The sequence below is a fragment of the Cryptotermes secundus genome, unplaced genomic scaffold (assembly GCF_002891405.2).
Source record: "Cryptotermes secundus unplaced genomic scaffold, Csec_1.0 scaffold446, whole genome shotgun sequence".
NCBI lineage: Eukaryota > Metazoa > Arthropoda > Insecta > Blattodea > Kalotermitidae > Cryptotermes > Cryptotermes secundus.
Window position 1 is genome coordinate 79,699 of NW_019731271.1, and position 24,487 is coordinate 104,185.

General features: G+C 39.9%; 2 protein-coding genes and 1 long non-coding RNA gene across 5 annotated transcripts; 2 read left to right on the forward strand and 1 right to left on the reverse strand.

Moving 5' to 3' along the window:
- The first annotated feature begins 221 nt into the window (after positions 1–221).
- LOC117282511 (E3 ubiquitin-protein ligase SIAH1A-like) lies at positions 222–2,949 on the forward strand. Its single transcript, XM_033752424.1, has 3 exons — positions 222–610; positions 2,318–2,566; positions 2,946–2,949. Exons 1-3 carry the CDS (start codon positions 222–224, stop codon positions 2,947–2,949), a joined length of 642 nt encoding a protein of 213 aa, XP_033608315.1.
- Positions 2,950–6,761: 3,812 nt separating this feature from the next.
- Positions 6,762–13,367, forward strand: LOC111866797 (E3 ubiquitin-protein ligase Siah1). Of its 3 annotated transcripts, none has more exons than XM_023856062.2 (4): positions 6,762–6,978; positions 11,690–11,893; positions 12,229–12,336; positions 12,601–13,367. In XM_023856062.2, the coding sequence occupies exons 2-4, from the start codon at positions 11,709–11,711 to the stop codon at positions 13,091–13,093; spliced, it is 786 nt and encodes a 261-aa protein (XP_023711830.1). In that variant the 5' UTR covers positions 6,762–6,978; positions 11,690–11,708; the 3' UTR covers positions 13,094–13,367. The 3 variants fall into 3 exon arrangements, with proteins under 3 accessions (XP_023711830.1, XP_023711831.1, XP_033608316.1); XM_023856063.2 differs by having other exon boundaries at positions 11,693–11,893; XM_033752425.1 differs by having other exon boundaries at positions 6,762–6,904.
- Positions 13,368–20,968: 7,601 nt separating this feature from the next.
- Positions 20,969–24,275, reverse strand: LOC111866798. The gene is made up of 2 exons (XR_002843210.2): positions 24,130–24,275; positions 20,969–21,116 (listed from the first exon to the last, which is right to left on the reverse strand). It is a non-coding gene; the product is annotated as an uncharacterized LOC111866798 (long non-coding RNA).
- Positions 24,276–24,487: the final 212 nt, after the last annotated feature.

Here is a 24,487-nt window from a genome sequence, read left to right on the forward strand (position 1 = left end):
TCTGTGCCCCGGCTGTTTAATACAGTGTTTCCGTCACTTTACGCAGATATCCCAAATACATACCGAAATCGTACATTAAAATGAACCCCCGCTGCTTCATCCCCCTTCCTTTCTCAATCATTTTTCATTATCATCTCGATCTGAGTTGGTTCGAAGTTCCTGACTGCTCGTAACGTTTTATAGTGAATGCAGACCGGTCAGCCAGACACCCCGATATCCGGATGACAGATAACGTGTACAAGAAGATGTGTTCCAAAACGACAGATGCCAAAGGGAAGTCTTTATCAGTAAATAGGAGGCTGATAAGCGGTAGCGTTGAGGATGGATTAAATCAATGTCTACTCAAGCTTTTGGAGTGCCCAGTATGTTTCGAATATATGGAATCACCCATCCATCTGTGTAGAAATGGCCATAATATTTGTCAGAAATGTAGACCTAGACTCAGCAACTGCCCTGTGTGCAGAAAGTCTTTCCTGCTGACGCGCAACTGCGCTCTCGAAGCCCTGGCAGATCAGTGTCTGGAGCGGTGCGGAAATGTTAACGTCGGCTGCAATTTCAAAAGGACGAACGTCCAGGACATCGAGAAACACATGGAAGTCTGCTCCTACAGGTGAGTTTACCGTGCATTGACTTCGAGGCCAAGAAGTCCAATAACCAAGATATCATTAGCCCACAAGTGGGTCTGCTGCTACAACAAGTGGGTCGAGGATTTCTGAACCATGAGATCAAGAACAAAGATATCTAGGATATCATGGAGGTCCGCTGCTATAGGTGGGTTGAGCTTATCTGGACTACGAGGTCACGGAAACGAGAATCCTTAACAACATGGCTGTCTAGAACTACAGATGGGTCGTGTAAATCTGGAATACTAGATCAATAAATACATTTCCAGGATAACATCGGGTCACGTCGAAATCTGCTCCTCCAGGTGAGTCTAGAATTCTAGTACATCTTGTGTCTGAGAAAAATCTGTCATGAAGTTCACTGTGACGCAGTATTACCGTCTTGAAATTTAACATCTAAACTTCTGCTTTGCTTTGAAAAATTTGAGGATTTCACGGAGGTGACTATGAAGAATGTCGTCTTTTAGGATATTGCGCCGTGTAGACGTACGTATTTCCTCCATCTTCATCCTACCCTGAAGATGCAGGCAATACGTTCACGTCGGTTCACTCAAGATCTACACGGCGCCGCACCCCAGGAGACAGCATTATTTTGCTTTTCTTGTTTACTCACTGATATTTCTCTGATATTTTCATTTTTACTTACAGTGAGTAACAAGGGTCAAACTGGGAGCCGGGTCATCTCAGTTGGCATAGCAACTGGGCTATGGGCTGAACGGCTGAGGAGTTGGGGTTCGATTCCCGAAAGGGGAAAGAGATTTCCCTCTGCTCCATAGTGTCCAGACCGACTCTGGGGCACATCCAGCATTCCATACAGTAGGTATCGGGAGTAAAGCAGCAGGGTCATGAACCTGACCACTTACCTCCAACTAAAGCCAAGATTATGAATCGTGGAACTATACCTCCTTTCTCCGTACGTCTTCGTGGCATGGTGCTTAATTAATTAATTCTGAAGAATAATTTTAATTTAACAGCTGTCAGATTTTTGCAGGCGAGTGTTTCATACTTGGGCCGGATGCTAAATTTTCTTTCTGAAATTGGATGTGCCGTGCTATTAGTCAAGATTAAGAACATTTTACAGAAGGTCATCAGACAAAAGTTTTTCCCTGCAGATAGTGTAGCATTTCTGGATCGACAATCTTCCCGAAAGTAGGGGTGTTGTGTAAATCAGCAAAAACTGTGTTGTGAAAAAAAAAGGTAAATACAAATATGTTCCTATGCTTACTTAATTAAACACCACGCCATGAAGACGTGTATGAGAGTGGAGGTATAGCTCAACCATTCTTGACGGAACTGAGTTGTCAGCTTCACGCCACTGTCTATTTATCACCTGGGAAATGTTTGGATATTGTGGAGTGGGAAAAACTTTACCCTGCGCGGAATCCAACCCAAAGTTTCTAGCCCGTAGGAATACCGACTGAGCTATCCTGACTCCTCTCTGTGTTGTATAAGTAGAACACCAATATCCAGGTATATGTTGTGCGAGGTGGAGATTACTTGTAAGATTTGAGGCTTTCACGGCGGTGACTATGAAGAAAGCAGTCTTCTGGGCTTTGGAGCCGTGTATATGTGGTGTTAACCGACGTTTCGGAGGAACGTATCGCCCCCATCTTCAGGGTTGAAGAAAAAGTATAGGTAAATCTGCAAGCGACAACACCGTGNTTGGAGATTACTTTCTTGTTTATATTTTGCAGGCTATACAAATGTGAATATGGACGACCTGGTGGTTGCTCTTGGATGGGAAGACGCTGGCAAATCCTGGATCACATGCATGAAGATCATGAAAGTATTACGATACTGCTGGAAAATAACCACTGCAAGATCAAGGATTTTCTTCTTTACGACCATGACCTCACAACTCAAGTGATCATGGCACATGGGGAAGTGTTCTGGCTCCGTCATCGAAAAGATAGCTCCAAATTTAAATTCTTTGGGGCCGTACAGTACGTAGGAGCAGAAGAGAATGCAGCAAAATACAGATATGAAATTAGATTTGATCGGAAGAATCCTAGTGGTACGAGATTTAAGTTCGTTAGAAACACACATAAGGATACCGAGCTTATTAATGACATATTCAGTTCGGAAGATTGTCTGTGTGTTTCGACTCTCATCACAGAGAGATTTGTGGGGAAAGATGAGACCCTGCATTTTATTCTTAAAATAAATAAAAATTGATTAAAATCTGCAAGATCACATAGCGAATACAGAGCACAATTTGCTGAATAATATCAAAACTTCAAATTAAACTACTTTCCAATTAAACACGTTGGTCTGTAAACGAGTATAAGACTTCTGCCTGATTGGTTGATGTTAACTATTCAGATAAATAGGAAATATTACCAAGATGGAAGCTTAAATACGGTAAAAAGTAAAAAAAAAAAGTTCTCTCTGTGCTTAACTAATTAAAAACTAAGCCATGAAGGCTTATGGGGGAGTGGATGTATAGATCCGCATTTTCTTGACATCGGCACTAGTTGGAGGTGAGTATTCAGCTTCACGCCCCTGCCGCTTTACCCCCGGTGAAATACCCGCCGTACCCATTAGATACGAGGCTGGGTGGGCCCCCAGAGTCGGTCTCGATGACATGGAGAAGAGAAAATTGTGAACCTACCGGGACTCGAACTCCGACCCCTCGGTCGTCCAGCCCGTAGCCAGTCGCTATACCGACTGCGCTACCCCGGTTCAAATTTTAAATACGGTAGTTGACATTTTGAAAAGAAAGAGTGTATGATAATATTAAGGTACTGATTCTAAATTGTTTGGTTTATTTGTATGTATGTATGTATGTATGTATGTATGTAGTGGGAATAATAGACACTCATGGGCTAATGAAATGCACAAAGTCGATTCATGAAAGTCTTAATGTTGTGAAACACGGAATCTGACAAACAGATTATAAACTGGAATAATTTTATTAACTTAGGTCCTACTGCAGGCTACAATAAAATTTGGATATAAGAAATGAATTGGGAATATACAAATTTAAAACTACATACAATTTGGAAATGAGAGTTATCACGAATACTTTCTTCTGGAATATGTAAGTGAGTTTAATTTTATGAAACAAGAGGATAGAGGAACAATGAGCTGCCTTTGTGAAAGAATGGTCAGTTCCGAAACTGGAACAAATTTCACGAATTGGTCTCTGGATATGGAAACAATGACGACGTTTACGCTAAGAAACCGGGATGGCTCAGCCGGTAAGGAGAACAGACTACGGACTGCACGATCAAAGATTCAGGATTTGATTCTCGGTAGGGACAAGGGATATTGTCTCTTCTCTAAAATATCAAGACCATCTCTGGGGCCAACCGAGCATCCTATCCAATGGGCACAGGGCCTTGAGATCAAAGATACCTGAGCGTGAAACTGAACACTCTCCTCCTAGTGCCGGGGTTTAGAAGTGTGGAGCTACAACTCCACTTCCCCGTACGTTTTCATGGCTTCGCCTTTATTAATTAAGCACAAGGATAATTTCAGCTCTTTTACTTTTAATGCATTTGCTAAATTGAACCTGGGCTTCTATGAAGGTCTCTGATTCGAAACCAGAGGGACCAAATATAGAATCCTTCATATGTTTCCCGTCTCTTAAACTTCAACAACTCCTCACTTTTCGGATGTGAAAAACCCCGAGATATAACTGTGGCTCGGATCGAAATATTTTCCTAAAGGGAATGAGGAAGTTTATGAAAGGGCTCAAGATTTTTGGCAGCTGGCTGAAGAATCGAACTCGGGATCTCCAAAATACAATCAACAAAATGTTTTGTAGGCCATTCGTGCTTGGGTGTGTGTATAACAAACAAAACCACTAAAGTGGCTCCATTTATATTTGTGACTCAGAGTCAGCATAAAATTCATGTTGGGAGAATTTAATATCTAACTCTGTATATTACCTATAGCTTAATATCTTATTTATACGAAGCAGAACTCAGATTTATTGAATTTCTCAAGAACCAGGCAAAGAAATGTTGCTTTACATAAAGTACAAGCACAATTCTTTGACGTCTGTTATTCTTATTTGAAACACGTTTCAATTTAGTTTAGGCCTATATTTAACGATTTACAAATAAACATAATTTACGCCTGCTTATACTGTTACATAATTAGTGACTAGAGACGGGATTTGGATTGATAATTGAATTTACTGGATTCTTACAACTCGTGAGTACAAGGAATTACGAGTAAAGACCTTAAACTAACTCACACACTTTACATTTTAATACAGTAGGCACTAGATCTTCCACAGCTACACATGGCGTTGCTAAGCAACTGCTTTTGACAATGGGGATTCCTCCGCCTCCCACGCTTCCGCCAGGTGGCAGCTGTCTCACAAAACTTCCGACTCGGGATCAATTGAATTGCCTGTAGAGTCAGAGTCAGAATCAGAGCCACTTTGCGACTGGCGGTCTACCGTCTGGTAAATTGTTGCTGGTCCTCGCCAGCGCATTCTCGGATCCGAGTTCCGCGGTACTCATTGTCATATTTTACTATTTCAGATTCAAGGTTCCCCCAACCTGACGTGTCAGGTCCCTGTATTTATATCTCCCAGGAACTGAGTAGCCCAGTTATAACCCAAGGCATTGAGTTCCATTTCGTTGCCTCCTACGACTCACAGGCTACGATGGAGGTATTCGAAATAGCCTTCACGTCGGTTTTAATATATTCGGTCGGTTGGTCAGTCGGTCGGTTTAACTACTGCGGGACTTTGTCAGTACAGTCATTCCTGGCTTCAGCCTCCTCTAGCTTCATGACCAAGATTTTTATTCTCTCCTACACATGTACATGTTGCGAAATGGGATCTCCTCTTCGACGAAGGAGGGGTTGGTTTTTCTGTGTAGGTGCTATGTCGTAGTTTCAGCAGTGCATATCTGCAATGTCACGGCTAGGTCACAATATGAACTTCAATCTGAGCAACTGAAAGCGTCGTCAAAGAAGTCAAGTATGAATAGAATAGCCCTAAGTTTCTTTTAAACATCTCCGACAATATAATATTGTCACGTACCTGGGGTTTAGTATGGCTAATAAGACGGGTTTCTGGATTTGATGATCGAATTTATTAGACCCTTATACAACTGGTTACAACAGTTCACAAATCACTATCGGACACACTGTCATCTTCTTGCGACTGGCACTCCACGGGAACTGTTCTGACTTCCAAAAGAACTCCTCCAGTACTCCGTTGTACTCCCTCTGTTCTTAGGAGTGTGACCTCTTATAATTTCTCTGCACGGACCACACAAAAATACTGTCTTCTCTTCTCAGGAATTAGTATTTATTGGTCCTTTACCTAGTAATAAATGTCCTTATATTTTTGGAGCTTAACTTTGGGAATATGTTTACCGAGCCGTTGCCTAGCAATAGGCACGTGCCTCACAATATGTAACTCAACTGAGTTTAGCAACTTTGCTTTTGTTAATACTGAAAAGCAAATATTAAGCTACATGTAGGCTGCGTTCAATAAACGAACCGCAGAACCAATCGGCAATGCAAAATTTTACTGCAAGTATGTCTGAAAATTCCGAGCTTTCTACTATCAGCATGGCTGGCTTCGTACCAAGTTCACAAAATCAGCTACTCTCTTTATAATGATATCCGTAATTGCATCAAGCTATGATTGGCCCGACAGGCACATGTAGAACATACCTCTAAAATTTGTATTTCGATAACAGACAGAATTAATTAATTTTATAAGCTGGGAATTATTTACACGGCGAAAATAAATTTTCGTCCTAGACACCCAGAATTGAAAATAGCTTTTCAGAAGTTCGTAGATGTTACACAGAAGAAGAAAACCCCCCATAAAATATTTTAACTCATATTAAGGGGCTAAAGGAATCTATTATAACGCAGACTCGGAATTTGTTCCTGGAGTTCGAGTTGTTAGAAATCATGGTCATGACAACTTAAGGCACTGAAAATATCTTTGTCAAGAAGAGAATCACTCTTAACCGAAGTAGATGGCTATCTCCTTGTTCACCTACGCCCATTTCCACTCCTATTGATACCTTTCACACGAGCAGACATCCAGTGGGGATGACGCAATTCGATGTGGATAGATTTCTTACCAGTGGACGAACTTGATAAAACACGAGATAAGAACATATGTATCTCAGTTGTCCATCCCTGATAATTCTCATGAAGACAAAGAGACGATTTATGTCTCACGTTCCTTTCGGAAGTGGCGTTTCCGTGTGAGTGAGGAATCCACAATGAAAATTCGTGCGTGAAGTAAGAAGAGAGAATATTACATGCGTCCATTATAACCTGACGCATTCTACTTTGTAAATGATCGTTTCTGATAGTGCTCTGCCCTATACTTCTACCAGGTGTAAACAAATAACTTAACGTATTGAAGGTAAGTCGAAATACTAATTTGTAGTAGATAACTAATGATAGTAGAGAGGCGGATAGAAGTGAGCAGAAGACGAGGAAGAAGACGTAAGAAGATGCTGGATGACCTTGGGGGCAGAAGAGGATATTTTCATTTGAAGGAGAAAGCTCTAGATCGCATCAAGTGGAGGAACTGTTTTGGAAGAGACTGTGGACCTGTCGTCTTGACAGATTACAGATGAATGAATGAACTAATGATAGGCCTGCGTCAAAGGATCTTTATTGAAAAGCTGATGGTTGTAAAGTTGTCCCTGTGCTTCAGCATCCCTCTATAAATGCTTTTAAAAGCTTGAAGTTACAGTTACCACAGCCTAACAGACATTTGCTACATCTTATGCGCTTAAACTGCCAATGTTACCACTCGTTCATAGACAAATTCTAGTTTCTCTTGCTTCATAATAGGCTGCAGTGCACTAACGTTTCTTGTACAAGATGGTATTGACAGTAATTCGTAACCTGCTACTTTGGTTGAAATTTATAGATTTTGGCAAAAATATTATCCTTTTTAGATTTGCTGTGCACTGCTCACTAAAAGTAATTGTGTATTCTTGTTGGTGAAGCTTCCACAAAAATGTCACACATCGTTCGACTTTGTAAGGCACGGAAAAGTGCTTAGAAATCATTGACAATTTGTTTTGGGCCTCTTTAATTACATTAAAAGCAAAATGTCAGGAAATGTGAGTGAAACTACTGAATTTACGGATATGTAGAAATTTTCAACGTTTCATTTAGGGCCCATTTACATAAAATTATATCTACCGCCCCAGCCTGACGATAAGAACAGAGACTCTAGTTTCAAGACTTCATTGAACGTGTATGTCGGCAATTCGCGTAGTATGTGACATCTAATGCATCAGAGCGGTCTGCATTATTCAGCTACATATTGCAACCTTGTTGTCATATCAAAAATAGTCTTTCCTGAACAGTCTGAGAGGCCACAATGTATTCCTATATGCTATGCTACCATATACCTATAATGCGTCATCTCAAGAATGAGACGTCAACAGACCTAATATTTTCTTCGGTTGCCATCCACTAACTCCCTTTTACCTAAGATATTCATCCCAGTAAATATGACATGCTTCTAAAATATTTACGTGTATTACTAGACAAAATGTTGAGATCTTATTCTAAACACAACTTCCGTTATTCTCATCTCGAAATTTGACACGGCCGCCAAGCTTTAATGTCGATGAAGAGTTGAAATCAGCAGGCGTGGACTTTCAAACCAAGTTACAAAATATACGTGGGGCCGCGCCATAGCTCAAACGGTTAGTCGCTGGCTTCCCAACGCTGCGGCTCGGGTTCGATCCCGGGTCTGCGCAAGTGGGATTTGTGGTGGAAGTGGTGCTGGGGCAGGTTTACTCCGAGTACTCCGGTTTCCCCTGCCAATCTTCATTCCACCAATTGCTCCACAATCATCCTCACCTATCAACTAGGGCTGGTACAATAGGCCAGAAGTGGCCGCAGCACAAGGGACTTAGTCCCACCCCGCTAGCAATAGGAAAAAATAATACAAAATATACGTAGTTAAATATTAGTATTTATAACATATTTTATAATACATAATATCGAGAGGGTCACTCGAAGTAATACGTAACACAAAATGTCATCCAGATAAGTTAGCAGGTTATAATTTATTGCAATTTGACCGTAGGTTTCCTAAAATGATCACTTATGTATTTAGTTGCTTTAGATCCTTCTCACATTTAAAAATTCTTCCTTTGAATTTGTGTACTGAATATCTGGCACCTAATGATATGCGTACTTTTTGTAACTTGTATAAAATATTTCAACTTTCAGTATCAACAATATTTTGAATGACTTCAAAGTGCATCATATGAAACCACAAGGCAAAATATTACATTGTTTTTCTAATTACATTTGAGATTTTTCTTTTGTACCGATTTCTACCATTAAGGGAGAAACATAGACTGAGGGTGTTTGAGAACAGGGTGTTGAGGAGAGTATTTGGACCGAAGAGAGATGAAGTGACAGGAGGTTGTAGAAAACTGCATAATGAGGAACTTCATAACTTGTACCCTTCTATAAGTATAATCAGAATGATCAAGTCAAGGAGGATAAGGTGGGCAGGACATGTAGGACGAACAGGGGAAAAGAGAAATGCATGTAGGATATTGGTGGGAAAGCCAGAGGGAAAGAGACCACTGGAATGACCAAGGAGTAGGCGGGTGGACAATTTTTAAATTGATCTTAGAGAGAATTGGATGGTATGGATTGGACTGATTTGGCTCAGGATAGGGACCAGTGGAAGGCTCTTGCGAAAAAGATAATGAACTTTCGGGTTCCATAACATTCTGGGAAATTCTTAGCTATCTGCAGAATTAGCGGCTCCTCAAGGAGGGCTCAGCTCCATGCGTAAGTAAGTACCGATTTGTACCTTGCAGTCGTATTTTGGTTCTGTTACTTCATCCTATTTTCCTTACGGATCATCAAGCTCTGTAATAAGTAACCAGCCTATCTGTAGACATTAAAACTTTTAAACGAACAATGTCGCAAATTCTTCCACGAGGTTTTTGTTTTCTGTGATCCTCATGTCGCCTTCACACGAATTTCCTGATCCTTTTACAGCTCCCTGAAAAAGTTTTCGACAAACGCATTTAGGGTAATACATCTTACTACTAACAAAAATAATCAAAATTAGAGATAATACACTCTGTAGGATTTTCAGATAAAGTTTATACATTTTATTGATTTCTCCAGTTTATCTCATGTAATAATTTTTATTGCATAAGTTCCATTGGAGCTTCGTGTAAAGTAGGTACTACAGGGGGTCCAAACATAATAAATAAATTTCCCCCCGATCAATTTGAATACAGAAAAATACAAATTTTATGGAAACCCGTTGTTTTGGGGATGTCACCCTTATAAATAATAGGGGAGTGATATAATAATCCCATCTGCCTTTGCTTTTCATATTCGTTGTAAAACCGTGAAATATAGCTGATGATTTGAAACCTTTTGAAAGACAACAAATATTTTGTTAGATCAAATGCTTTGACATGCGCAGCTCATGAAATCATCATTCTATTATTCAAGAGTTGTTAGTGTTAAAAATTGCTGATTATCTGGTCTGTACATTTTAATCAGACACAATCTTGTTTGTGTCTGTCATGAACACAACGTAGGCCTTGAAACAGATATTGATCAGAGTACGACAGCAGTGACGCATGTCTGTTATGACGTGTCTATGGTTTTACCACGCTTCGTTCTGAATAAGCTCGTATAGGCTTAATGTTTAACTAATGAACGAATTGATTAACTCATCTGGTTCAAAAGTTGATTGTTATTCAGCTGATCACAATGCTTTTTGTTTTCATTTAACCCGAAGATTCTTCGTCGTATTCATATAACACAGCCACTGGACTTTCTCCTGCACCAGCTCAGCCCCGTCCTTACTATTTCTGAAAGTTGTCGATATATGTCATTCTTATTAGTACACATAGTCATATTGTGACTTAGTGTCCTACTGCTTGGCAATGGCTCAGTTTGCACATTCCCACAGAGACAGCTTCTTGCTGGGTTATGCGTACACCAGTATGCGATAATAAAGCACATGAATTGCTAAGTCGGAACAATAAATACGCGACAAGAATAATATATGTTTTCTATGTGGTCCTCACCGTGACTCTTTGCTAGGCAACAGCGCGGTAACACGCATCTACAGCAATAGAGGAGCTTTTTTCTTCTGTGTTACGCGGTCCGTTCCGTGACTTTCTAAGGGACAAAATTTGAAGGAGTAGTTAGTTTATAAGATAGGCATGATCTACTCTGCAAAGCCTGTAATGACAGGAAACTTTTGTATATTGCAAAGGAAGATTTTCAATATGTGCGAAATGTGCACATGACAAAATGACATTCATCTTCTCATCAGAGAGGGTGCTACATAAGGACTATTACCGCAAGGGTTCAGTTGAGTCTCAAGGGGCTTGTCGCCCAGACGAACTGATTGGCGATAAACCGCCCGTTGTGCAGTACTCGTAACTTTGACCTTGACTTTGATTTTGACTTTGGCTTGAGTAGTCAGTTGCCAGTAGGAGATAGCCACGGGAAGATAGTAACTGAGGAAGAATAAAAGTCAGCCTGTGAAAACTTAGTATGTGATTAGTAGATTTAGTCACAGTGAGACTCTTTTAATTCCGTTACCAGGATACGACTAATAAACACTGGGAATTCTAGTGCGTGTGTAACGGTGAACTGTAAATTGTGTAAATCAGCAATAGTGCTGTATTGATTGTAAGTATGAGTTGAATGTAAAAGGTGTTAATAAATCCAATCACCCAATCCAGAACCTGTTATTGTTAGTCACGGAACCACGGACACGTGACAATATTAATTTCAATGTAATTGTTTTTCATTCTGATCAACAAATAAATATAACAATGTGTACAGACTTTCTATTTATATTATTTTAGTAACTTACATGTATTACCTTAGGCTAACGTATTTATTATTGCAGAATTTGAAATACAAAGTTTTCTTTTGACTGGTTTATAATATATAATTAACTGCTTTAAAGGAAAATAGCTCTTTCGTAAAACGCGAGTTTATCTCCTACAAGTAGACCTATATTTGCTAGTCAGTTCAGGAACACAGCATATTTTAATTATTTCTAAGTATCTTCTTCATTTGATTCTTAAAATCCTTAATAATAGCAGGGTGTATACACACGAGATGGCTGCAAAGCTTATGGATTCAGCGCGCCTTAAGTTCAAATCTGATTTGAGCAAAAGCCTAGCGAGCCTTCTGGAGTGTCCTGTCTGCTTCAACTTCATGGCCCCCCCGATCACCCAGTGTTTGAACGGACACAACATCTGCTCTAGCTGCAGGCCTCGACTCGCTCTCTGTCCCACATGCAGGTATGAAGCCACGTAAAGCACTCTATTCCTGACATAGGCATCTTGCTTGGTCTGCTAAACAGATATATCCCAATTGAACGGGGTTTCCTTTCCGGAATACGCTTAAATCGGACACAATTTCACCCCATACGTATATCTGTTGCTAAAATGTAGAATTACTTTAGTCATGATAATTTTTTCTGTGGTATTCTTGGAAGATGTGTCCTTAAAGTGAATAGAAACTGTTTCCGGTTGGGTAGACACCTTGTCAAATATATAAGGACTATTTTTATCATCAGTCCTATATAAGTGAAAACAAAAATTGCGCAGCTTGATATTCACGTGTTTGTTTTCAGGCAGTCCCTGACGATCACATCCAGGAACGTGGCGCTAGAGAACATAGCCGAAACAATTGTAGACAGTCACAGCAACAAGCAGTTGAGTGTGTCATTACCACAACACAGGTATCTTTCATCCTGATTTCTTTATATATCACTGAAGCCCATGCTATATTCCATCCATCCACCCATCAATCCATCTACCTACCTATCTGTATATATATATATCTACACGTATATATCTACCTGATTTCCCTAATTTTTTCTCTCTGTTCTGCTTTTCATCCCTTCTCCTTTACCCCTCCATTTATCTCTGGCTGGTGTTACGTTGTGAGTAGAAATTTATGGCAACGAATGAAACTGGCTAAAGCAATTCTGGTACCGTTGCAGGTTGTACGAATGTCTGACAGGGAAGTCTATGGGTTGCACGTGGAAGGGCCGACAATCGGATCTGTGGTCTCATGTTCTGCTTAAGCATCATCGTTCGGCTATGCACTGGAAGAGAGAGATACGATTGTTTCGGGTTTCGAACCACGACTTCAGCGTTAATGGTACCAGCACACTACTTATTTCAGTTTTTGACCAACTCTTCTGGTATCAACTCCGACAGGACTCGAGTAAGAACAGATGGTGTCAAGCTATACAATACATTGGTTCAAAGAAGCAAGCTGTGACATACAAGTACACTTTAGAATTTGGTCCAGTGCCCGATGACTCTCTGAAGAGGACCATAGTATACAGCAGGGCGACGCATCCCGAAGAGGAACACATCGACAACATCTTTAAATCATCAGACTGTTTCTGCACCGATCTGAACAGCATTAAATATTTCGTTGCGAGAAATAATTCCCTGCAGTTCAAAGTGAAAATAGAAAGAATGTAAATAAATAGGCATATCACAATTTGTGAGCTAGTTACACTCTTGGAAAATTATTTGTAAATCGAACACTGTTTCCCAGAAAATCAAACTTAAATTGCAGTTACATGCCTAAGAAAATATACTTGAGTGAAAACCTCATTTTATTCTCTGTTTTTTATTTAAAAGTATACCGTTTAAGTAGCATAAATGCAAGAAATCAACTTAATATGAAATTAAATACTGAGTCAAGTCTAAAATATTAACTACCGTATTTACGCATGTATAGGCCGCAGCACAATTTTCAGACAGAAATTATAGAAAAAATAATTTTCTTGGAATATTATTTCAGGAGTAGAACATCCTGTATTACTAATTATGAATATAATTTTTTTAAATGAAGTGTGCTTTCGAATATTTCGAATATAAGCCGCACCCCAGTTTTCCTCTTGAATTTTTGGCAAAAAATGTGCGGCCTATACATGCGTAAATACGGTATATGTTGGCATATGAACCCATTTCTATGCGATGACCGCGAAAGAAACAAGAACACAGATGTTGCTAGGCAGCAGATTCTCAACAAGCAAAACCAGAGGAATTATTGGAAGTGGTGTTTTCTGTGGTCCGCTACACAACGGCGCGATTAACACGCCTCTGCAACAGTTGAATTACAACAACAGAAGAGCTGTGTTTCCTACATGGTCCGTGCCGAGTTGTTATCAACTGGAAGAGTTTAGAACCTAGTTCAGCTAAGGGGTGTGTGCCACACGGTAAGGATTTAAGCGGATTGTGCTAAAACCCGTTACCAGAAAATTTCTAGTGAAGACTGAGAAGACTTTTTATGTCCTGTAGTTACAATGATGTTTCGAGCGTGTAATTTAGTGAGTCTAGGAGGTTGGTGTGAGGTAGCCGCCAGCCTGAGAGTTAGTGAGGGAGCTGCAGTTCAGCTTTTGTGAGCAGTTGCTATTAGAAGCTGGTAGCCGATATACGGGGATAGTTCGAGAACCCAAAGTAAGGGAAATGTCCGCCGTTGGACGCAGTTACCAGGTTAACGACTAGGAGAGGCGGTAATAGACTAATTACACTAGTCTTTGTGAGTTAGTGGTTTGTAGAGTGCGTATGTCGTGATAACGCTATAATTAAGTGTAATTACGAGATGTGTGCTCCAGTGGTCAATAAATCCAATATCCAATCCAAGACCCCGTTGAGAATCACCCTTACACGTGACAACTGGCATCAGAAGTGGTTGGATTGGAGCCCGCAGTAAGAGGTTATACAGCCACACTACGCCTACTGGCCAAGATGGACGCCAACCAAGTTAAAACAGGCGCCAAACAAGCAAAAATATACGCATATACAAGGGGAAAGAGAGGAGACATGAGAGCTGGCCAAGAACTCCTGAAAGAAGACATGCTGGCCAAATTAGATGCCCATCACGAACGGATGATGGCCAGGATGGACTCCGAGCTAAAGGAAATGGAGGCCTGTTTAGGAAAGGAGACCACGGATTTGGAGGAAAATCCGGAAGAGTAGTCCAATGCAGTGCATGAAGTTGTCCCTAAAGAAGAGGCCGCAAGGAAAACAGAGCACTGAAGGAGCTGTATTGAGAATGGCGTCTAGCCGTATGGTGCAGCAGACAGCCGAAGAAAGGCAATGACAATGTTGTACGAGGAACCCGGAAAGGACGGACATTCGTAAAGAGATGTCGGGAGAATCCGAAAGGAAACAACGACATAAGGAACCGAGGTCTCAAGGAACAGTTACGGCTGAGGAAGGAGAAGCTATCCGGCAGAATTTCCAGGATGACCGTAGGGCTGGAGATCGCACAGCAGACAATCGAAACTTCCACAAGACTACTGAAAATGAACTACCACTCTAGGTAGTCCTGCCCCCACCAATTGGTAAATCGGGATATTTGTGTTACACCGAAACCAGCTGGAAACTTCATAAATGTTGTTCTATAAAGAGTCGACATTTTTAAATAAGCCTTGAGTGACGGCAGTTACGATATAACGAGTGAAATTTTCATTGTTACGTGACTGTACCTAGACCTTGTGAGTCTTGTGACCTCTCAGGTTCAGCTACATAGGCTTCTTACTGGTACAATATTATTATAAGGGCACTGGAATCGCAAAGCGTTTTACAAGGTAATGTTTTACAATGGATGTCACAAAGAGAACGGAAAGCTATAACTTAAACGTGCATGAGTTACAATATGATTATACAGTATATAATACTCATCACGCAGTGCGATATATTAACGCGAGACTTACGATCCTGTCCTGGTATTATTCTTACGACTGATATATACGTTTCTATTTATGTTAATTACATTTCACGTTTTATGTCGTCCCAGACTTACAAGTATACACACTGATGCTCTTACAGCATATAAGCTACTTTATAATTGGGAAGTCAAGGAACAGATCCTCTGTTGTACTGCATTAGTGGCGTGCAGTGAACTACGAAAATAAAATTATTACATTTATCCCCTTGGGCTGGATGGCCCGTGTTCGATTCAAGACATGTCAAAATTGTTATCTTCTCTACAGCATCTAGATACTGAGGTCCACCCAACCTCCAATCCAATAGCTACCGGGGGCGATTTTCCTAGAGATAAAGCGGCCTGGGCGTGATGCTGACCAGTATGCAGCAGTAGTAGTAGTAGCAGTAGCAGCAGCAGCAGCAAAATATCTAGGTTACGGACAATGTTGAAATTATAAGATATTGTTAAATATTTACTGTGCTTAATTAAACACACTGTCTCGAAGACAAACTGACAATTTGAGCTCCCTGTAACTCCATTCAGTCATAATCAACATAATAATGATTGCTGAGTTTCAGGCTGTGACCAGTTTATTCTAGGGAAAGAGCTCCCACTCCCAGGATCGATTGGATATGAGATTGGGCAGGTTCCAGTGCTGCTCCTGAAGCGGTGAAATCCCTGCTCCTACCGGAAGTGGAGGTATTTAAACTGATCTTGCAGAAAAAAGATGTGAAGATAACGGATGGATTTAAATGGTTTCGGATAGCGTTCACGGTGACAAACCTTCGTGTTTCCATAAAGTGCAAGCTGGATAGGGAGTGTAGCATATATGAGGAATCAAGAAATGTCTTCCAATTTTTGGTTTGAAAACTTTGTGGAAAAGACATTTTCGGAGACCCAGACATAATTTGAGGGTAACACTGAGATGGATCTGTAGAAAATAGAGTATGTGGGTGTAAAGTTGGCTCACCTTGGTCAGGGCAGGTTACAGTGGAGAGCTATGGTAAACACGTAACTATTTTTCGGGAAAGAAAAGGTGCAAGGAAATCCGACGTCTATCAGCTTCTCAAGAGGTGGTATGCATCATGAAGTTCGTACAGTGAGGAAGTGTTATCTTGTACTGATTTCACTCTCAGCTACAGGTTAGCTAAGGCAATGTTGTCCCTGTACTTAATTCAATAAACACCACACCATGAAGACTTATGAGGAACTAGAGGTACAGCTCCGTACATTCTTAACCTCGACATTGAGTGGTCAGCTTCACATTTCGGCAGTCTTGTGCGCGTGGGAAGATTCCGCGGTAACCATTGGCTAGGAAGCTGAGAGGGCCTCAAAAGAGTTTGGACACTGCATAGACTAGAGAAACCTCTTGTCCCTGCAGGGAATTCAACCCCGATTATAGGGTTCCCGAGTCACTATAACCGCTGACCTGTCCCTAAGGCAGATGTATATGACAGGTATGTTGTAATTTGGTGCTGACAATTATCACTAAACACCTACATGTTTCAGGTACCGCAAAAAGCAATGGAATATGCTCGCTTTGCGAAGTGGTCCGCTATGCGTGTATTATCATGTGACTGGTTACAGCACAAACGAATGAATGAACGGCACAGGCTCCCATTTAGACACAGCTGCAACACGCAGCGGGACGGCAGTTCGGTATCAGAGCAAGAGGCACGCATGTCTCACTGTGTTACAATTTTGCGTGACTTCAGGACACAGATATATGTACTACGCTATGGACTAAGGTACAGAGGCGGTTTTATTGGATCGTCGTTGGACTAGATCAGCTGTGTCAAACATGCGGCCCCCATAGCCACAGAGTGCGGCCACTCAACTTTTAGAGCTAATTGACATTAAAATCAATATTAAAATTTTAGTATAAATATTTTTTGTAAATATAATTTCCCAACAGACCAGAAGACAAGAAGTCTCACGCATACATAAATAGCAGGATGAGGGAAATTCAATATTTTGCTATTTCTAACATAATTTCTTGTGTAATCTCTCTTTTTACATATTGAAAAGCTGTTTGATACTTGTCAAAAATGGCATTCTCTTGCTTTTTAAAACTGTAAGATATGTGACTTTACGCAATTATATTGAAATTATTCCTAAATAATAAATACAATTAAATTTCCTTGTATCAAAATCTAATGTATATTTCTATTTTGAAGTGCGGCCCTGGACTATTATTTATAGGGCTGAGGTGGCCCTCTGTACAAGTTGAGTTTGACATGCCTGGACTAGATCAACTAATTAATTAACCATATAACTAACAAAACAATCAATTAAAGAATTTCATTTTGTATAATCTTTCTTGTTGCGGTGATAGTGCAGTCTGTAGAGAGTCTAGCTACGGGATGGACGGCCGAAGTTCCGAAGTTTGAGTCCAGCTAAGGGCAAGAATTTCTCTTCCACTTAGAAGAATGCAGTCTTCTGGGATTTGGCACCGTGTATATGTTAACACCACATATACACGGTGCCNCAGGTTCTGGAGTCACCCAGCCTCCTATTCAATGGGTATCGCGGTCTCTTTCAGGAGGAGTAAGGCGGCTGGGGTATGAAGCTCACCACTCACCTCTAGCTAATGCCGAGGTCAAGAAAAATGGACCTATATATCCATTCCCTCCTACTCTTTAATGGCATTAAGCACAGGGGAAAAGTTACCTTTTTTTTAATGATCTTAGATAGTTCCTCGGATGACCAAGAAAAAAATACCATATTTTATGAAACACGAAGATTCAGTATCGTATTTGTAGTTGTCCGCCTATGGACCATGTGCTGAGTCAGCTAAATCCAAATAAGAAACAGCCTCGCGCACTCCTATCTTCTGCTCTATATGGATGTCAGTGGTCCGTTTCCCTTTCCGAAGGACTGTCCTGTGGAAAGACACCTCGTCACCCTTTCGGTATGGAATTTGGTTGTTTCTAGTCTCCGTCTGGAGGTGACGGAGAAGAGAAAATCTCGTCTGCTGGTAAACGAACCCCAGTCGTCCAGTCCGTAGCCAGTAGCTCTGTATGTCCCAAGCTCGACCTGGAAATGATCACAGAAATGAAAATTCCTGTCATTACAGCGAACTGAATACCTCTCATCCTGTCCTTAGTGGTAAGTGCAATTATTTATGGTGAAATATGGTACGAAATTTTCTGCTACCAAAACGAAAATACGTAGTTGCATTTAAAGGAAAAATATATGTAGCACTTAGAGCCGTGTAACTAAATAAACCTCTTACGAATATATCTCAGAAGTAGTAAAACAAGTTTGAGGAGTAAATATTTGAAACTGTATAAAATATTGAAGAAGCAGTCTTCTGGGATTTGGCACCGTGTATATGTGGTGTTAACCGACGTTTCGGAGGAACGTATCGCCTCCATCTTCAGGGNGCAGAAAGCAGATAAAATGACTGAGCCTAGAGGAAGGAATGGAAATACAATAAAAATTTAGTGTGAAATTATAATTGAACCAGACAAGCAGTTCAGAAATGTCAAGAAGAAGTTGGAAATGCGATTTTGAGACCGGTACGAGTGTTGAGGTGTCTGTTCCATTGACCTAAGTGCATTTTCTGCGTGACGATGAGACGCGGCCAATTGCTCTTCGAACATCAAGAACTGTAGCCCCGTAAAGACTTCAGTTCAAGTGGTAGAGGATGTGACCACTGACCCTCTGCCCGCAACGATATTATTTTACTTTTTAACTCCGAAGCGCCGACCCAAAATATTTGTCACGTGACTGCGGAACTGCTGGTCATATCTCTCGGTACCTCTCTCTTTATAATATTGTCACGTGTAACAGTGACTAAAGACGGAGTTCGGATTTGTAATTGGATTTATTGACCACTTACAGCTCGTAACTACAATTAATTCTTACGCTCTTGCTGATTTACATAATTTACAATCACTCCACGCTAATCTTTTCAGTCTATTTCCACTGGTTTTCACTTTCCATTTCCTGGCAATGGATTTATAACACAGAAACTATAAAAGTCTCACTAAATTACACACTCACAATATCGATGTACTACAGCACATGTAACGTCACACACTAAGTCTTCTAATTCTTCTTCTGGCCACACTGCTGTTCCCTTGGAACTTCGGAACTCAAGTGAAGTCCATATATTACTCACTCCTCCAGGTTATGACTGCACACAAACAGCTTTTGTTGTCCCCTATAAACCTTCGGTGCGGACCTACAGAAAATATATTTCCACTACTGTTGAGTGACGTCACCGAGAATATGTAAATGTGTTTGCTGAGTCGTTAACTGACAAGGCGTTACAATATTTTATTACGCTGTGTGGCGGGTCGACGTTGAGTAGTGTCGAAAGAGATGACTATGATTAACTAAGGTCAGAACTCGTTCTAGCCCTGGTTTCTCTTGACAGGTCTAAAGGGCTATAGGTCCAAACTCTACATTCTACAATAATTAAATTGCATGCTTATTATAATAAACTCATAAATATATATTAACTTACCAAATGCATAATTAGTTCTAAAAGTTTCAGACAGTGATAATATTATTTTAATTATTATTACTGAATTTATTAAACTCATAAGTTTTATGCTTTGCACGTGGACAGAGACAGAGCCAGTCTCCGAATCATGGTAGTTCTTAGAACTCTAGATTTTACAGTAAACAGTATGGAGTTCAAATTAAGGGGCGTGATGACGATGATGATGACAGTGATAATTATAATTTGATTATTTATTATGACACTTAGATTTATGTTAATGAAATTATTATTATTGCTATTTTTATTATTTGTTTGTGTGTTTGTTTACTTTTCTTCATTATTGTGATTTTCCCAGTACTTGCCTGTAATTTGTCTTTGACTTATAATGTGTTTGTCTATAATTACTTTCATGTACACTGTGCTCTGTCTGTAATTGGCCTTGCGGCTGTTGACTCGGCACATAAATAATAAATAATTGAATTGAATTATTCAATTCTGTATTATTTATGTGCCAAGTCAACATCTGCAAAGCCAATTACAGACAGATCACAGTGGATACTGGTAATTATATTATGGGCAAACAGAATATAAAGTAAAGTAAAAGTAAAGTAAAACTATCCCTGTACCAGGCCGTGAAGGCCCATAGGGTTGTGAGACATTGAGGGTCCTACATTATCTAGACAATTGGCTCAAAGATGGCGGTAAGGTTGTCAGCCTTACGCGCCGGCCGCGCTTTACTCCCCAGGAAGATTATTTAATTAATTCCTTTACTCATTTCTGTTAGAGGCTGAGTCGACCCCAAGGCTATAATGCGGCCGGAAGGATTAGATCAATTGAAAAAAATCCAATGACTTCATCAGAACTTGAACCCGCGACCTTCCGGCTTGTAGCATAGTGGCCAAAAACAAATTACAGGCAAGCACTGGAAGACAGAACACATTAATACAGAAAAAGTAAATACAAAGAAACAAATATGAAGATGGGTAACAAGAACATGATAACTAAGAAATACAAAACACAGAACATTAGGTTTATGAAAGAATATTATTAAAAATTTTAGGTTGATGAGTATAAGTGTGACAGAGAAACGGCTCCAAATACACATATGTCGAGATCTTTATACCCAATGCGCTGACAACATAATAATAATATCAGTTTTATAGGTCTGATCACGTGGGATTTGTGGTGAACAGAATTTTAGTGGGACAGGTATTCTCAGAGTTCTTCGGTTTTCACTGCCAATTCTCATTCCACCAGCTGCTCCATATACGAGTACAATATTCACTTTGTCACCAACGCTACAATGTCGATAATGGCAGCGTCGTTAAACACTGAAAGAAAAAGAAAAGAAATAATAATAATAAAAATAACAATATATTGATATTTGTGATGATTGTGATGGTGAAAGTGGCAATATGTACTTTCCACATAGAATTCTGTACTGCTGCTTTAAGTTTCCAACGGTTTTTCTTTCTTTCTTAATGCGGTGTATTAAGGCTGCTTCTCAATTACATAAGTTACAGTCGAATGGGACAATCATAAGAATGATGAATTGGGAAAGACGAGGAAGGAAGCCGCAGAGGTATGTGTTTCGGTATGTCTCACAGTTCCAGGACCGGCATCACTTCAGGATAGCCGACCTCTGGACCGAGAACTGAGTCAGATACTTCTGAAATGAGAAATTAGGGCGTTTTGATAACAACAAATTGTTCGAGCCTTAATTCAAAATATTACAGAGGACACACTAGAATATGTTTTGGAGCCTGGGGCACTCAGTCTGCACAGCGACTGGACTACAGGCTGGATGATCAAGATTCGATTTCTAGGAAGCCTACATATGTTTCTTTTCACTACACCGACCTGACTGATTCTAAGGTCTACCAAGCATCAAATCAAATGAATACTGGGGGTTGTTCCTCTGGGATAAACGGGCGGGAGCGTGAAGTTGACTATTCACCTTCATCTAGAATCGAGATTAAGAATTGGGGTGAGGATGAGGGGAATTTTTGCACTTCCGCCATATTTTACTTCTTAATGGCGCGATGTTTAAGTAAGCACAGAGACGGTTTTACGTTGTTATGGAATTAACAGCTTTTCTTACTGTCGTGATTAAACTTAGTTGTGAAATTAGGTCTATGCAAATATTATCAGGCCTATCATGAATAAAGAGTAAAATTCACATTCTGTACGTTTGATTATTAACCCAGTCTAGCAATTTCTTTGCAACAATTGACATCCGCAGTCCACGAAACTGAAGTACACGTGTATTATCACTTTTCAGTGAAACTTGGAAAATAAATAAGCCACGGAAGTAAATTTTTCGAACAGAAACATTGCGATCCAGCTTTACGGGTACACATGTTCAGATAGTAGCACAAAGGGATTCCCTTTTTTAAGCAGATTTGTTAAGGGTGACTATTTCTAGGAATAATATAAAAAACAAAAAATAGAATTAGAGAAACAGAGATGCCGCAGAACTCTATTATGTCTAAAGTACGAGTATGGGAGGGGAGGGGATTTTTTTCGCTTTGTATGTACTGGGGGAAGGCATGTGTAGCTTATGAAAAGAAATCACACAAAATAGTGTGGCGATTAGGTGATTTGTATTACTGAGTAGCAGTTAATGAGAAATAGGAATTCAAATAATCAAAGATTTAGTTTATCATTCCTTTAGACGATCTAGTAAACTTATGCAGACTTCAAGTACACCAGCGAAAGATTTAATGAAATTGTAACTTTCTTTGCTTTTAGTTAGTCGATAGTTTACAAGTAAATAAATGTTCATAATTTTAGTGTATAATAGAGGGTGCGGTTTTTGTTCAGATATTTTAATATTTTATTATGGATAGTGACATGTAGCGTTACATAAATTTGGAACAATTTATTATATTCGATATTAACTATATTTTTGTATGTAAATTGAATTCAGGTCTTCTGCAAAAAAAAAAAAAAAAGAAAAGATATTAATGACAATTTCTTCCTTCCTAGTATAACGTTCGTCTTTTGTTAAATTTGTTACCACCTTCACCTCTACATTCATTTGTTTCTCGAATACAATACAAGATGGCCTCCTTTCAGACAGGTGGAGAATATAGGAAGAAATACAGCACTAAGAAGAAAAATGAAGAAAACGACTCAGGAGAGGCTGGTAGTGGATGTGGGGGAAGGAAGGGCTGAGGAGAAATTGAAGACATAGAAATAACACGACGGTTCATTTGTCAGACGCCTTCCGCTCTTCATTTCGCAACTCGTTTGTAATTTGGAGTTGAGCCACAAGAGTGCGCGCGAGTTCTGTAATGGAGCGTGGAACTGAACAGAGACCCCCTGGAAAGAGGATAGAGAATGAAAGAGGAATGATGAAAGAGAAGGGAAATAAATGGAGAAATGAGACTATTTTTGTAATGAAGAATAATTCGCAGTACGAGGTTTAAAATTACATTCAAATAAAGATAAGTGCCGGTACCAGGGCATTTGTGGTCAACCCATTTCATTAATTTCAAAATACCAATTTTACCGTACGACAGGTGATATGTTCTCACAAACAGATGGATATACGAGCACGGGGCATTCTTCAGGGAAAAGTAAAAGTTGAATACGCGCAAAGACGGTTACCAAGCTACAGGCATCAGAATCAGAATCAGAATCAGAGTTACTTTGCGACTGAGGGGTTTAACCCAATCAGTTCATTCTGGCGCCAGGCATCAGATAAGAACACGCTGATTTATAATATATAAAATGAAAGAAGTTCTGACAAGAACTGTTCGTCTACTTCTATTTGATACATCACGGGCCTTATGGAAAACGATGCGTCCAATAATTCTTCCATTGTTGCGTGTGTATTCTTTGTCGCGGTAACGATTTTACCGAGCCATTGCCTAGCAACGATAGGAGGTATAAAATACAGACACGTACACTGATCTGATGGGAGGGATTTACGAAGTACTTCCTTAAGATGGGTTCAAGTTCCATGGTACACTAGCACATTTCAAGTTAATGGGGGGGGGATTCCTTGACATAGATACACATAGATAGCAAGATAATTTCATAAGCCTAATTTTACTTTTTCAAAATGAGGAAAAGAAGCTAAAACCGATAAGCCTATTTGTGAACTGAATACATTAACAAATAATATAATATTGGATTATATTGTCTCGTATATGAATGACTCATAGACGGGGTTTGGATTGATAATCGATTTACTGACCGCTTTTACATATAACTCGTAACTACAAGTATTTATAGCGCCATCTCTAATCTACTCACTTTACAAATCATTAGAGCACAGGCTGCTCGTTCCCTGGAAACGGATCTTAACAATGGGGATTCATAAGCTTCTATACTCACGTCCTTGCCCGCTGGCTAATACTCCAAAACTGAACTGAGGTTCCAACTGGGTCTTCTCTCCACAGACTTCCAGATTGCTCCAATTGTTCTGCACATAACATCTCAGCACAGACCGCGCAAAAACGCCATTTTGAACAGTTTTTCTATTGTTGCGTGTATATTCATTGCCGTGGTAACGTGCTAGTTTTGCCGTCGTTACCTGGTAACAGATCTACACGCTACAATATAGAATAATAAAACAGCCCAATGGTTCGCTGAACATTACTCCAGATACCACACGACATTAAACATTAGCTTCAAAGTAGGTCTTATGTCCTTTTATAAATATGGCCTGGGCTGTTATTAGAAATGTTCCAAA

Coding starts and splice junctions, on each gene's coding strand:
- LOC117282511 (XM_033752424.1), top strand. CDS start 222: ATGACAGATAACGTGTACAAGAAGATGTGTTCCAAAACGACAGATGCC. Junction 611..2,317: donor ATGGAAGTCTGCTCCTACAG/GTGAGTTTACCG, acceptor TATATTTTGCAG/GCTATACAAATGTGAATATG.
- LOC111866797 (XM_023856062.2), top strand. CDS start 11,709: ATGGCTGCAAAGCTTATGGATTCAGCGCGCCTTAAGTTCAAATCTGAT. Junction 11,894..12,228: donor GCTCTCTGTCCCACATGCAG/GTATGAAGCCAC, acceptor GTTTGTTTTCAG/GCAGTCCCTGACGATCACAT. Junction 12,337..12,600: donor GTGTCATTACCACAACACAG/GTATCTTTCATC, acceptor GTACCGTTGCAG/GTTGTACGAATGTCTGACAG.